The sequence below is a fragment of the Gobius niger genome (assembly GCF_951799975.1).
Source record: "Gobius niger genome assembly, chromosome: 1".
In the NCBI taxonomy this organism is placed as follows: Eukaryota; Metazoa; Chordata; class Actinopteri; order Gobiiformes; family Gobiidae; genus Gobius; species Gobius niger.
Genome location: NC_136852.1, coordinates 69,595,976 through 69,610,749, shown reverse-complemented (window position 1 = coordinate 69,610,749; position 14,774 = coordinate 69,595,976). Strand labels below are relative to the sequence as shown.

Here is a 14,774-nt window from a genome sequence, read left to right as displayed (position 1 = left end):
CACATAGTATTATTATATTTTATTATACGGCTCTTCACAATGCAAGTAGAACGCTCCATTGACTTGAATGGAATTTTCCAATGTTCTACAGATCATTATTTTCTGATAGAGGACCTCTGGAAAAAAAAAAAAGACCGCTGCCAATGGCAATGGAGTTTGTGCTTGTAATACAGGTCTTTCATATCACTCCGCACGTACGTACTCGAGGACACCGTCTCTGTCCTCGTCCTGCGAGAGAAGTTGGGGGAATCGCTCGTGAAGTTAACGTGAGTCCGACTTTCAACTTACCCAGAGATTCACCACCATTCCTTCAACTGCGCCTTCAACTAAGTAGCTAGGCTAGCAATAAGTAGCTTGCCTAGCTGCTACTAGCCTAGCCACACTGCCTGGAATCACAACAAACGAGCAACGTGCAAACTTTTGGGAACAATTTCCTGCAGAATTCAGGGGGGGTATCGACTTTTTCAAGCTTTACATCATGTTATTATGTCATTCCCTCATTAAAAACATGCCTGAAGTGTTGCCTTGGCACATTCACGTATTTTTGAGTAATCTGTAAAAACTCTGATGGCGGCCATTTTAGGGATAGGTTTGCCTGAGTCCTCCTAGGAACGCCCCCACCTCCTGGAGACGCCGAGCTTTCGTCACCAGCCGAGTAACCAACCACTGCTCCTCAGCAGAACCCCCTCCCCACTGATGCCACAGACAGCGTGTGGAGGGGGCGTGTCGGAAAGGGTCAGAGGTTCTTAAAGAGACAGAAACCTATTTCAAGACATTCACTACAGCCATTTTGAGAGAGACATTTTATACAAGGCAGGTATTCTAATTTACTGCATTTACAGACCAACAGAAGGCTTGGTCATCATTGTAGTGTGATATAGACTGTGCTATGTGATTGAAAAAAGCATAATACCCCCTCTTTAAATAAATCATTTGGCCTTCATAAAAGTGTATGAAGTTTATTTTGTGTGTTCAGTTGGAAAATGGCCGTATAATCAGCGGGATAATGTATATATATCTACAAATTATCCCTTACTTAAGTCATATTTTGCTTCATTTATACATTTTGGACTAATCCTGTTCCTATTGGTTGTTTCTTCTTCTACTACTCAAGTCTGTATTTTATTGCTTCGTATATGGCAAAAGTGTGCTGCACATTTTCAAAGGCCCTAATCCATCACCGGACCTTCTCTGAGCCATGCCATTAGCTGACAGTGGAAGCTTGTTTTCAGTTTCATGAAATGCCATTCTCACTAATGCCTGCAGAGGGTGCCCCAGACTCATATGACTCTATATCACTGCCTTCATAGTCATATATTCAGTATTTAAAACGTAAATATAAACGCTGAGGAGTGATTCTAATGCGTGATATGACTCCTTTAAGAATTAAAAGTGAATATACCCAGTTTGCGCCCTCGAAAGCCTTGATAAATGATGCGATTAGATACTTGTACACGCATATTCCTCAAGACGCATTACAGTAATTAAGTTTTGCTCCTAATCCGCGCATGCAAATCAGAACGCCGCTCTTTAGTCTCCGCTAATATATTCATTACTGCCATTAACCTCTCGGCTGCACAGACCTCTTATCTAATTATCCCCCTGTTACACTAGACGCCCCCCCCACACCCCGCCGCCGCTCCCCCGCATGTTGTTTGACAAATGACTGGTCTCGCCTCATCAAGCCCCGTGACAATGTAAACAGATGGAGGGAGAAAACTCGTGCCAGCGCCGAGCAAACAGACACTTCCACATAAGGGCCAATACTGAACATATGCTGCATTTATTCAGAGCAACCTGCCCCGGGACACGCGCAGCAGCAGCAGACACTGGGGAGGGGGCGGGGGGGGGGGGGGGGGGGGGGCTGACAGGAGGCGGCCCGTATAGAGCGAGCCACCAGCTGAGGAGTTAACTGATTTATCGATTTGTCTAGGTCGCTGTAGGTACCCTTTAATTGTGGCTTACAAACCTGCTTTGGGGCATTTCCGCAGTTGACGTATGGAAATGTGACAGTGCTTTTGGTAGCGAGGTTCTCCGACTGTCCGCTGGGGGGGGTGCTAGATTTAACTAATGAAAACCCCTAGCATCTCTTTTTAAAGGTGGAAGAGGAAAGGCGAGACAGATCCACCGTAATAGTGTGCCCTCTACTGAAGATTGATGTTGATCTACTTAACGTACGTGAGGAGTCAGTAACTGGGTTATTTACGTGTTTTCAAAATATATATATTTAATTTGTTATGAACAAGTTTGGAAAGTGTAACTAGATGCTTCTGTTGATTGATAAATATAATATAACTTTGAACCGTATGCATTGCCTGTTATATTTGTTCCCAAATGACCCTAACCTAACCCAATTCCAAATGACCCCAACCTTAACAACCCTAACCTAATCCTAAAGACCCTAACCTAACCTAACTACCCTAACTTAACCCTTTTCCAAATGACCCTAACCTAATCCTAAAGACCCTAACCCTATTCCAAAAGACCCAAACCTAACTACCCTAACCTAACCCTATTCCAAATGACCCTAACCTAACCTTAACAACCCTAATCTAATTTTAAAGACCCTAACCTAACCCTATTCCAAACGACCCTTACCTAATCCTAACTACCCTAACCTAACCCTAATCCAAATGACCCTAACCTAACCCTAACTACCCTAACCCTTTTCCAAATGACCCTAACCTAATCCTAAAGACCCTAACCTAATCCAAACGACCCTAGCCTAAATCCAAACGACTCTAGCCTAAATCCAAACGACTCTAGCCTAATCCTAAAGACCCTAACCTAACCCTAACTACCCTAACCTAACCCTATTCCAAACGACCCTTACCTAATCCTAAAGACCGTAACCTAACCCTATTCCAAATGACCCTTACCTAATCCTAAAGACCCTAACCTAACCCTATTCCAAACGACCCTTACCTAATCCTAAAGACCCTAACCTAATCCAAACGACCCTAACCTAATCCTAAAGACCCTAACCTAACCCTAATCTAAACGACCCTAACCTAATCCTAAAGACCCTAACCTAATCCAAACGACCCTAACCTAACCCTATTCCAAACGACCCTTACCTAATCCTAAAGACCCTAACCTAACCCTATTCCAAACGACCCTTACCTAATCCTAAAGACCCTAACCTAACCCTATTCCAAACGACCCTTACCTAATCCTAAAGACCCTAACCTTACCCTAATCCAAACGACCCTTACCTAATCCTAAAGACCCTAACCTAACCCTAATCTAAACGACCCTAACCTAATCCTAAAGACCCTAACCTAATCCAAACGACCCTAACCTAATCCAAACGACCCTTACCTAATCCTAAAGACCCTAACCTAACCCTAATCTAAACGACCCTAACCTAATCCTAAAGACCCTAACCTAATCAAAACGACCCTAACCTAACCCTAATCCAAACGACCCTTACCTAATCCTAAAGACCCTAACCTAACCCTAATCTAAACGACCCTAACCTAATCCTAAAGACCCTAACCTAACCCTAATCCAAACGACCCTTACCTAATCCTAAAGACCCTAACCTAACCCTAATCCAAATGACCCTAACCTAACCCTAACTACCCTAACCCTTTTCCAAATGACCCTAACCTAATCCTAAAGACCCGAACCTAATCCAAACGACCCTAGCCTAAATCCAAACGACTCTAGCCTAAATCCAAACGACTCTAGCCTAATCCTAAAGACCCTAACCTAACCCTAACTACCCTAACCTAACCCTATTCCAAACGACCCTTACCTAATCCTAAAGACCGTAACCTAACCCTATTCCAAATGACCCTTACCTAATCCTAAAGACCCTAACCTAACCCTATTCCAAACGACCCTTACCTAATCCTAAAGACCCTAACCTAATCCAAACGACCCTAACCTAATCCTAAAGACCCTAACCTAACCCTAATCTAAACGACCCTAACCTAATCCTAAAGACCCTAACCTAATCCAAACGACCCTAACCTAACCCTATTCCAAACGACCCTTACCTAATCCTAAAGACCCTAACCTAACCCTATTCCAAACGACCCTTACCTAATCCTAAAGACCCTAACCTAACCCTATTCCAAACGACCCTTACCTAATCCTAAAGACCCTAACCTTACCCTAATCCAAGCGACCCTTACCTAATCCTAAAGACCCTAACCTAACCCTAATCTAAACGACCCTAACCTAATCCTAAAGACCCTAACCTAATCCAAACGACCCTAACCTAATCCAAACGACCCTTACCTAATCCTAAAGACCCTAACCTAACCCTAATCTAAACGACCCTAACCTAATCCTAAAGACCCTAACCTAATCAAAACGACCCTAACCTAACCCTAATCCAAACGACCCTTACCTAATCCTAAAGACCCTAACCTAACCCTAATCTAAACGACCCTAACCTAATCCTAAAGACCCTAACCTAATCCAAACGACCCTAACCTAACCCTATTCCAAACGACCCTTACCTAATCCTAAAGACCCTAACCTAACCCTATTCCAAACGACCCTTACCTAATCCTAAAGACCCTAACCTAACCCTATTCCAAACGACCCTTACCTAATCCTAAAGACCCTAACCTTACCCTAATCCAAGCGACCCTTACCTAATCCTAAAGACCCTAACCTAACCCTAATCTAAACGACCCTAACCTAATCCTAAAGACCCTAACCTAATCCAAACGACCCTAACCTAATCCAAACGACCCTTACCTAATCCTAAAGACCCTAACCTAACCCTAATCTAAACGACCCTAACCTAATCCTAAAGACCCTAACCTAATCAAAACGACCCTAACCTAACCCTAATCCAAACGACCCTTACCTAATCCTAAAGACCCTAACCTAACCCTAATCTAAACGACCCTAACCTAATCCTAAAGACCCTAACCTAACCCTAATCCAAACGACCCTTACCTAATCCTAAAGACCCTAACCTAACCCTAATCTAAACGACCCTAACCTAATCCTAAAGACCCTAACCTAATCAAAACGACCCTAACCTAACCCTAACAACCCTAACCCAACCGATCCTAACCTAACCTAATCCTAAAGACCCTAACCTAACCCAATCCTAACAATGTAATTGTAAAACATAATTATATTAATACTGTCGTGGATCCGCTGTTCCAGCAGAGGGCGCACCATCACGGTGAATCCGCTTCTCCGTCATGGATCTGCCTCAGCTCCACCTGCAGCTTCTACTATTGACATATCCTGTGGAGTTCAAGTACATGAGCCACAATCTACTGTCAATGGTCCTGACGGGCTAAAGGAGCAGCTGAAGCTCCTGTTCCAAACTGCAAACAGGGCCTGAAGGTTGATTTCATGACGTCGTCACAAAATACTTTAAACTATGTCTCAAATCTACAACTCAGTCAGTCAGTACTCCACTTTCTCAGCGTGTGACCCCCCAATCAGGAAGCTGGGGTTAGGGGTTAGGGTTATGAATGGCAAATGTGATGTACGTTGTGTTCCATTCACACAGATCTCGCACATATTTTTAGAAACTAGAAGGTCTTGGCTTTCAAATGAGGTATCACACTGGCATGTAGGCTGTAAGGTCTCCAGTCAATACGCTTTGACATTTAGATATGCATAATTGCCAACCCTAAACCTAACTCTAAGATGGCAGGTAAATCTTCTCATTATTCTACCTCTGAAACATTTTGTCCTCCAATTATGTAATTATTGTATTAATATGTAACACTGCAACAACCAATCAGGAGCCTTCATATGGCCTTAATCACACTGAAATAACACCCATACATTTAACACAAACCCTACACTCATTCATGTAGCCACAGTTCCTCATGTCTCCCCCTACTGGTAGAAAATAATACAACAGGTCTGATTGTCTGCACTTTATTCTCCATAATGAAGAAACTACTTCTGTTCCATTTGTTCTAATGAATTAAAATAAGATGAAGTGGCCAATTTGAATCAGTAACTTTTTCCCCTCACATAGCATAACACAATATCATTTTAAATACACAGATGATTAGGTTTATGTTAGAAACCTCTTGAAACACATATTTTTGCATATTTATTAATATTTCATAAAATCCATCTAAAATATTAAACATTTCCATAAAAAATAACACTGTTAAGGTAGTCCTGTACAGGTGTGCTACATTCTCCCATAAAGACCCCTGTACCTACGGTGTGATCAAGGAACATTCTGTTAATCCTGGCTGTGCAAAAATAATAAAAGTCACTTTCCATAATCCTGTGCTCCTTGGACAAAGGTCATGTCCCGCTTCAAGTGCCACATTTTAGTTTCTAGTAAAATCTGTAAAAACGTGCAGTAAATCAGTGGTAGGATGTTTCAATTTATCCTTATTTAAAAATGATTGAGAATAGAGCAGACTCTTTTCATTCTATGCTTATGTTTCACTTTGCCCTGATTTTCCTACTTAAAGGGATATTTCAGGATTTTTGACATAGGGCCTCATTTCCTAGTTATCCAGAGTGTTGCCGATTTCTGGAGATATTTTTTTGTAATTCAAGCAGTTCTTTTATTTGAAGAGTTTCGTGGCGCTAGGCTAATGCAAGGCTAGCGCATTTCTATGGTATCAGCTAGCCTGCATTAAAAACAGTCTGACCCGCTCCACAGAGCACCTGAGGCAAATCACTTATAACACCAGACTAACCATATAAATGTCTGTGTCCATAGAGTAATTTTAACCATTTTGCATTTAAAATACCTTATATTTGAGCAGCATCAGTCTCGTGGTTGTATAAGCTACGCAGCGGCGGAGTGATCTGCTAGTAGTAAAATAGTCCCTCAAAATGCGATCATGTGATGCGAGGTCAGTTTTATTCCAAAAATGACTCTATGGACACAGACATTTATATGGTTAGTCTGGTGTTATAAGTGATTTGCCTCAGGTGCTCTGTGGAGCGGGTCAGACTGGTTTTAATGCAGGCTAGCTGATACCATAGAAATGCACTAGCCTAGCACTAGCCTAGCACCAAATACAGTGGGGAAAAAAAGTATTTGGTCAGTTTCACGTAGACATTCTATTGGATTTTGGCCAAATACTTTTTTCCCCCACTGTAACTCTTCAAATATAAGAACTGCATGAATTACAAAAAAAAATATCTCCAGAAATCAGCAACACTCTGGATAACTAGGAAATGAGGCCCTATGTCAAAAATCCTGAAACATCCCTTTAAATTAAAAAATCTACTTGTCTGTGATATTTGTTAAAGTTACACAACATTCAAATTATTCATTACTTAAAATGATCGGGCACATAAAAACTCACTCTCTTGCTCACTTCCTCAGCCCTCGTAAACATTCAGCTTTAAAACTGTCAAAGTAAAATGGTCAGTAGATTGCGTTTGGTCCCGCTCGGTTGTGCTACACGTTGGGTAAAATAGTCCGTCAGCGGCCGATGTTCTGATCAGGTGCAGCAGGAGAAGTTGGGTTTCTTCTTCGGAGCGTGCAGACTGGGGAGGGACTGGTGGCGGGTCATCTCGTCGGCGGAGGTGTGGTGCTTTCTGACCTGCCTGAAAACAGAAGCAAATTATGTTAACAAGCTGTTCTCTTCGGATGTTCTCTAATTTTAGGAATCTCAGCTGTGGATCTTAAAGACATTTTGTTCAAATTAGTAAAGTAGACTCTCATACTGGCTGAGCATGTTTGTCTGTAGGGCTGGGTAGTGTTAAATGATACCAGTCTGGTATCCAAAATAAAGGCACTACTGGTATGCAAAAAATAAAGGTATCGAAAGCAGGTCCCAAAAGAAACATAAAATCTTTGTATTTCATTTTTGATACAGATGGTCCTCAAAATTTTACAAAAAGAAATGTTAAAATAAAAAATAAAAATAATAATGTGAGAAAAAAAGTGGATTGGAGGATTTATTTATTTTTTTAAACTTGGGGGGAAAAAACGGGGGTCAAAATAAAAATAAAATAAAAAAAAAGACAGACAAGACTTTGGGAAAAATTAGAACATTTTGCGTGGAGCGTGAGATCGACAGACGGATCGGTGCGGCGTCAGCAGTCATGCGGTCGCTGTATCGGCCTGTCGTGGTGAAGAGGGAGCTGAGTCGGGGCAAAGCTCTCGATTTACCGATCGACCATAGGTGGTCTCATGACCACCTATGGTCATGAGATTTGGGTAATGACCAAAAGGACAAGATCGTGAATACAAGCGGCCGAAATGAGTTTCCTTCGCAGGGTGGCTGGGCGCACGCCCTTCGAGATCGGGTGAGGAGCTCAGTTACCCGGAAGGAGCTCGGAGTAGAGTCGCTGCTCCTTCACGTCGAAAGGAGCCAGCTGTGGTGGCTCGGGCATCTGTTCCGGATGCCTCCTGGTCGCCTCCCGCGGGAGGTGTTCCATGCATGTCCTAGTGGGACAAGGCCTCGTGGAAGACCCAGGACACGGTGGTGGGACTATGTCTCCGAGCTGGCCTGGTGTCGCCTCGGGGTCCCCCCAGAACAGCTGGAGGAGGTGTGTGTGGATCGGGAAGTCTGGGCATCTCTGCTGGGACTGCTGCCCCCGCGACCCGGCCCCGGATGAAGCGGAAGAAAATGGATGGATGGATGGATGGATAGAACATTTTGGGGAAACTTGGGGAAAAAAACACAGAAAAATTGGGGGAAACGAAAAAAAAAAAGGGGTAGGGTCCCTGGTAGGGTCTCCCAGGGCAAACAGGTCCTAGATGACGGGTCAGACAGAGCGGTTCAGAAGCCCCTCATGAGAGACCAACAGGCCCGGTTAGAACTATGAGGCCGTCCTTCTGTGGACCCACCACCTGCAGGAGGAGCCATAGGGGCTGGTGCAATGTGATTTAACGGACAAGTGGAAGAAAATGGATGGATATTTTACGCTCACTACTGCCACCTCAGGTCTTACACGTAACTGCAGGTTCTATATTAAGCTTGTGCATGACGGCACTTTGACCCCGAAGTAACATCTTTTTGAGTGCTTTTAGAGGCAGTTGTGGTGAACAGGTCTGGGCTCATTCTACCCATTATGACATTGCTGGAACATGTAGAGGGAGGAAAATGTGTTTACATTTTTTTTTAACTCTGTATAGTCCCTTTAAATTTACTTTTTGGTTTGTTTCACCTTAAACAAATGATACAAATGCAAAAGAAAAGAATTGAAAGGAAAGAGAATACATTTACATTATTATTTATGGTTCTATATGACAAATAGGTCAGGTATCGAAATCCTAGTATCGCTAAAGCATCGGTGTCGAAAAAATGTTTTACCGTACCCAGCCCTAATCGTCTATCAGCTACACACGATTTAAAAATGTCATATTAGCCCTGGCTAGAATAAAACCCACACTGAGCGTTTTCTTCCTCTCAAAGCCTTTGTTGCACTCATGATCCATATGTCATACAGTGTGCCCCCAGCAGAGGGCAGCAGAGACTACATGCCTCTGGATTCTACAGCAGCATTTCCATCCAGTTCAAGAAGCAAAAGTCACTGTAATGTCATGTGTTTTTATACCTGGCCAAGTGCAGAACTGCCTCGAGAACATTGGAGCCCTCTTTAGCACTAGTTTCACAGAACAAAGTGCTGTAGGTCTGCGAAAACAAAAAGATTAAGTCGGGTTGGGTTGCTCTGGGAGGTGTATAATCCCATTAGCTCGTACCATCGACAGCTTTTCTCCGTACTTGCTGGAAACACAGTTGAGGCCGTCTTGTCTGAGGTCACATTTGTTACCCACGAGCATTATGGGGATGTCCTCTGGAGACACGTCCTGTCGCAGACGAGGAAGTCACTTTAATATTGTAAGGAAAACATTCTGTCACACAGTTTTAACCCTTGGCTGAGGGGACTGAAGTATTTATTTAATTTAAAGTGGATAAATTAGGCTCAACACATTCATTTTTGGTTCCTAAACATTGATATTCACATTTTAAAACAATGTCTATGTAAACAACAGACAGTAAGGAGTGAGAGACTGGGTCTGGTCAGGATCTGGAATTGGCTTGGAGCGCCCTCTGTCGGCAGCAGTGGCAAATCTAAAAGGTTACAGCCTATAGGCCAGAGTAACACGTCATTTGAAGGCTAAGACCTACAAAACAGATCTAGAAGGATCTTTTTCCTGGCATTGTTGCCGCGTTGTCGTCACTTTTTTGACATTTTTGCTTTGCTTTTTTGTTGCGTTTTTGTCTCATGATTTGCCACATTTTTGTCACTCTTTTGTCGCTTTTCTGTTGGGTTTTTGTGACTTTTTCATCCTCGTTTTCACCTGTCTTTGTTGTTATTTTGACCCGATTTTCCATACTGAGATATGTTTTTACCTGAGCTTAGACAAGTTGATGTGTACCTGTCTGGTCTGTGTGTGAGCCCTCAGTCACGCAAAACGACCAAAGATGGTGTTAGCATTTGGCCTCTCCCAGTATATTCCTATGGCTCCAAACGGGTTTGAAGTTAGAAGCTACCACGCTCTTCCACGGGCACAAAGACCAGACAGGTACGTATCAACTCGTCTAAGCTCAGGTAAGAACATATCTCAGTATGGAAAAACGGTGGCCTGTTCCTTTAAGGAGACAATGTGCTTGGTTCAGGTGGGGAAAGAAAATGTATGCCGATATGGAGCAGGTGTGGTTAAATGTCCATGTGGCTTAGTACGACTGCTTTAATCTCTTAACCACCACCTGAACCAAGCACATTTTCTCCAGTTCTAAAAAAAAAAAAAAGAGTCAAAATAGCGACAAAAAACGTGCTGGAGAAGCAACAATAATGCAATAAAAAAGCGACAAAAAACACGACTAAAGACTGATAAGACTGATGCCACAATAATGCAATAAAAATGTGATGAAACCGCGGCGAAAGCGAAACAAAAAAGTTATTAGTTTGTAGGCCAGAGCTTTCAAATAAGGATTTACACTGACCTATATGTTGTAAGAAGTTTTTATATATGGATAATGCCGAACTGGAGAAAATGCATGTGAACCGACCACATTTTCTCCAGTTTGGCATTACCCAGATATAAAAACTTCTTGAAAAATAGTCAAAAACAGCAGCAAAAACAAGACAAAACATTGACAAAAAAGTGATGAAAATCTGACAAAACCTCCAACGGCAGCAACATGAGAAAAAGAGATTAGATCAGTTTTGTAGCTTTCAAATGAGGCGTTACACTGGCCTGTAGGCTGTGAGCTCTCCTCCAGTCGAGAATTTTTTAGATTTGGGTAAAGCCGAACTGGAGAAATTGCGCTCGGTTAGGGGGGTAAAAGGTTAAATAGTCTGTATTGTTACTATACTGTTTTCAAGCTAGTTTAATTAAAGGAATGGGCCACCGTTTTTACATACTGAGATTTGTTCTTACCTGAGCTTAGACAAGTTCATTTGTACCTGTCTGGTCTTCACCCGTGCTCTCAGTCATGTAAACACAGCAAAGACGGCGCTAGCATTTAGCCTCTCCTCTATAGCTCCAAACAAGGTGAAGATAGAAGCTACGGAGCTCTTCCACATTTTCCTTATTTAAGATAAGATAATCCTTTATTGATCTCACAAAGGAGAAATTCACTTGTTACAGTCGGCGTTCAAGAAGATCACTCAGAGTTAATAAAGTGCAGCTGATACAGAGATTATTGCACATGTTACTTCACAGTCTTATTGTACAGTCTGACAGCAGTGGGGATGAAGGCTTTGCGGTAGTGCTCCGTCCTGCACTGAGGGTGTCTCAGTCTTCCACTGAGAGAGCTGCTCAGCTCTTCTACAGTCCCGTGCAGTGGGTGGGAGGTGTTGTCCATGATGGAGGTGAGCTTGGCTAACACCCTCCTGTCCCTCACCTCCTCCACAGAGTCCAGGGGGCAGCCCAGGACGGAGCTGGCCCTCCTGACCAGCTTGTTCAGTCTGTTCTTGTCAAGCTCTGTGCTGCCCGGGGCCCAGCACACGGCAGCGTAGTGGAGAGCAGAGGCCACCACAGAGTCATAAAAAGTCCTGAGCAGAGGCCTGCTCACTCCGAAGGACCTCAGTCTCCTCAGAAGGTGGAGGCGACTTTGGCCCTTCTTGTACAGGGAGTTGGTGTTGTTTAAATATAGTTACGTGAAGTGCTACACAATAAAGTATAGTAGCACAAAATTAAACAACATGGATTTTCTAAGTGGATAAAAAGGGGAACTATATTGTAAGGCGTAATAATACCAGGAGTAATTCGACATCATATCTTCACTTTATTGTGCGGATGCCAAACTACTCCTGGTAATATTACGCCCTACAATATAGTTCCCCTTTTTATCCGCTTAGAAAAAAGTGGAAGAGCTTGGTAGCTTCTTTCTTCACCTAGTTTGGAGCTATAGAAGAGAGGAGGAGAGGCTAAATGCAAACACCGTCTGTGCTGTGTTTATGTGACTGAGGGCACGCGTGAAGACCAGACAGGTACAAATGAACTCGTCTAAGCTCAGGTAAGAACATATCTCATATGTAAAAACGGTGGCCTGTTCCTTTTTTACACTGTGAGCTGTGGTCCAAAATCATTCACAAACACATTTCAAACATCTTGATTCTTCCTGGGGGAATGGAGGGGGAACCGCGTAAGGACCAAACTCAGACACTGGAAACGACATACACAGGTTCAAAACAACACACAGCATGCGACATTTACATAAACCCAAACTTACTGATCTGCTGCATGTAAAGGAAAGTTACCGAGATGTTATGGTCAAGTCAGATCAAATGTAAAATGCGTTAACTTGGATAAACTTGGAGCTACCTCGATCATGTCCACCCACTCGCGCACGCTGAGGAAGCTCTTCTCACAGCTGACGTCGTACAGCAGCAGGACGCCATCTGCGCGGCGGAAGTACGATTTGGCAATGCTCCGAAACCTGGAACCAGAAATGGGTCAAATGCAACAGTCGTATGTTCAATATGACCTCAGTTAGAACCTTGTGGTACCTCTCTTGTCCCGCCGTGTCCCATATTTGCAGTAAAGTCGGCTCCCCGTCCACGATTAACGTTTTCATCTGGAAATCAACGCCTAGAACAGCAATTAACAATTACAGTAACTCAAAATAATGGTCAAGTCTTGAAAATACTCCTATGTGTTATGATGGGAAAGCTTGTAGTGACACAATGTGCCAGCAGAGGGCACACAACCCACTATTAAGTGATTAAAATGGAAGAAATGACAGTGATGGAGATCGGCAAACATTCAAATCTGTTTTAATCTGGCCTCAGTCAGATATTTTATTTAACCTCTTAACCCCCACTTTAACCAAGCACATTTTCTTGAGTTCGGCTTTACCCAAATCTAAAAGAAAAAAAGTGTCAAAAGGGCAACAAAAATGTGCTGGAAAAACACTAACGCGTGATGAAAAACCATGAGAAAAGTTGACGAAAACGCAAAAAAAGACACAAAAAAGTGACAAGTGAGATGTAAAAGTGATGAAAACACAACAAAAAAAGTCACCAAAATTTGACAAAAACGCTGCAAAAGAGTGACAAAAACATGCTGGAAAAGCAACAATCACACAACGAAAAAGAGTCAAGAGCACGACTAAAGAGTGATGAAAAAGCAACAAAAAATTTGTCACGAAAGAGCGACGAAAATGCAATGAAAAAGTGACCGAAACACACACAAAAAAAGACACCAAAACACGCCAAAAACGGCAAAAAAATTAGCCAAAAATGTGGGGACAATGCCTCAAAGTTAGAATCAGTTTTGTAGGTCTTAGCTTTCAAATGAGGCATCACACTGGTCTATGGGCTAGAGTTCGATCGATATAGGTTTTTCTAAGGCCAAAGCCGATATGCTCGACGATATTTTTTACCGATATCTTTGGCCGATAATCCTGTTAATTTAGTGATTTAAAGTAAGGCTAGGGCTGGGCGATATCGACAAAAAGTCATATCCCGATGTATTTTGGTTCAATATCGATATATGATATATATCCCGATATTTTTTCCGAAAAGTGAGAGCTGTGAAATGAAATGTTAAGTCACAGCCAAATGCAGGTAGTTTTATTGAAAACTGTCTTTGAAATGTAAACATAAACACTGTATAACAAAGCTCCATATGGTGCACATTTAAATAAAAAAAACATCTTAAATAAAAATAGTCTAGAAAAAAAAATAGGGCAGCTCAGTTTAAAAATAAGATAAAGATTTTTTTTTTTTAAATCAGCTTGAAATTACACATTTCTTTTTCTTAACTTAGTAGCTTATCTGAATTTGAAATATCCCGATATACGCGATATGGTCTAATTCCTTATCTCATTTAAAAATGTATCGAAATATCTTAAATATCGATATATCGCCCAGCCCTAAGTAGGGTTTGCACAGCAGTGAAAGCTTCCAATTTTGACTTTCCAATGCAAAAAAACAGGAAGTCTCAATCATTTTCGGTCCCGAGATATCGGCCTAAATCGGCGCTATATCGGCCCATAGCCGATATTGTAAAACCCCAAATATTGGACCTCTGCTATAGTCTGTAAGCTCCAGTCAAGAAGCTTTTAGATTTGGGTAAATCGCGCTCAGTTAAAGGCGGGAGGTTAAAGTGCAAAAAGACACTGGTAGATCATTTTCATTTTTGACTCAAATCAACACTTTCATCAACAAACTTGATCTTATTTAGACTATTTTAACTTGTGGTAGAGTGGAGCTGCCCGTACCCAGCGTGGTGCCGGAGTGCATCTTGAACTCGTTCTTGCAGAGGCGCAGGAGGAAGCTGGACTTGCCCACTGCAGCGTCTCCTGCCAGCACGATCCTGAAGGCCTTCTCTGAGGTCATGTAGCCCAGGTCTGTGCTGTCCACGTCCTCCTTCTGCCCCGGGACAGAGTAAGTTACAC

The 14,774-nt window shown here is 42.5% G+C and overlaps 1 protein-coding gene across 2 annotated transcripts in view; it reads right to left on the bottom strand.

Annotated features, from left to right (window-relative positions):
* Window positions 1-7,412: 7,412 nt before the first annotated feature.
* rasef (RAS and EF-hand domain containing) overlaps window positions 7,413-14,774 on the bottom strand; it is a gene marked incomplete at both ends in the record, with an annotated part of 35,828 nt that continues 28,466 nt past the window's right edge. For both annotated transcript variants that reach the window (XM_079552270.1, XM_079552269.1), the window contains 6 exons: window positions 7,413-7,518; window positions 9,478-9,554; window positions 9,623-9,730; window positions 12,698-12,812; window positions 12,883-12,964; window positions 14,598-14,748. In XM_079552270.1, the coding sequence (XP_079408396.1) occupies window positions 7,413-7,518; window positions 9,478-9,554; window positions 9,623-9,730; window positions 12,698-12,812; window positions 12,883-12,964; window positions 14,598-14,748 (639 nt within the window). The remainder of the gene's footprint in view (window positions 7,519-9,477; window positions 9,555-9,622; window positions 9,731-12,697; window positions 12,813-12,882; window positions 12,965-14,597; window positions 14,749-14,774) is intronic.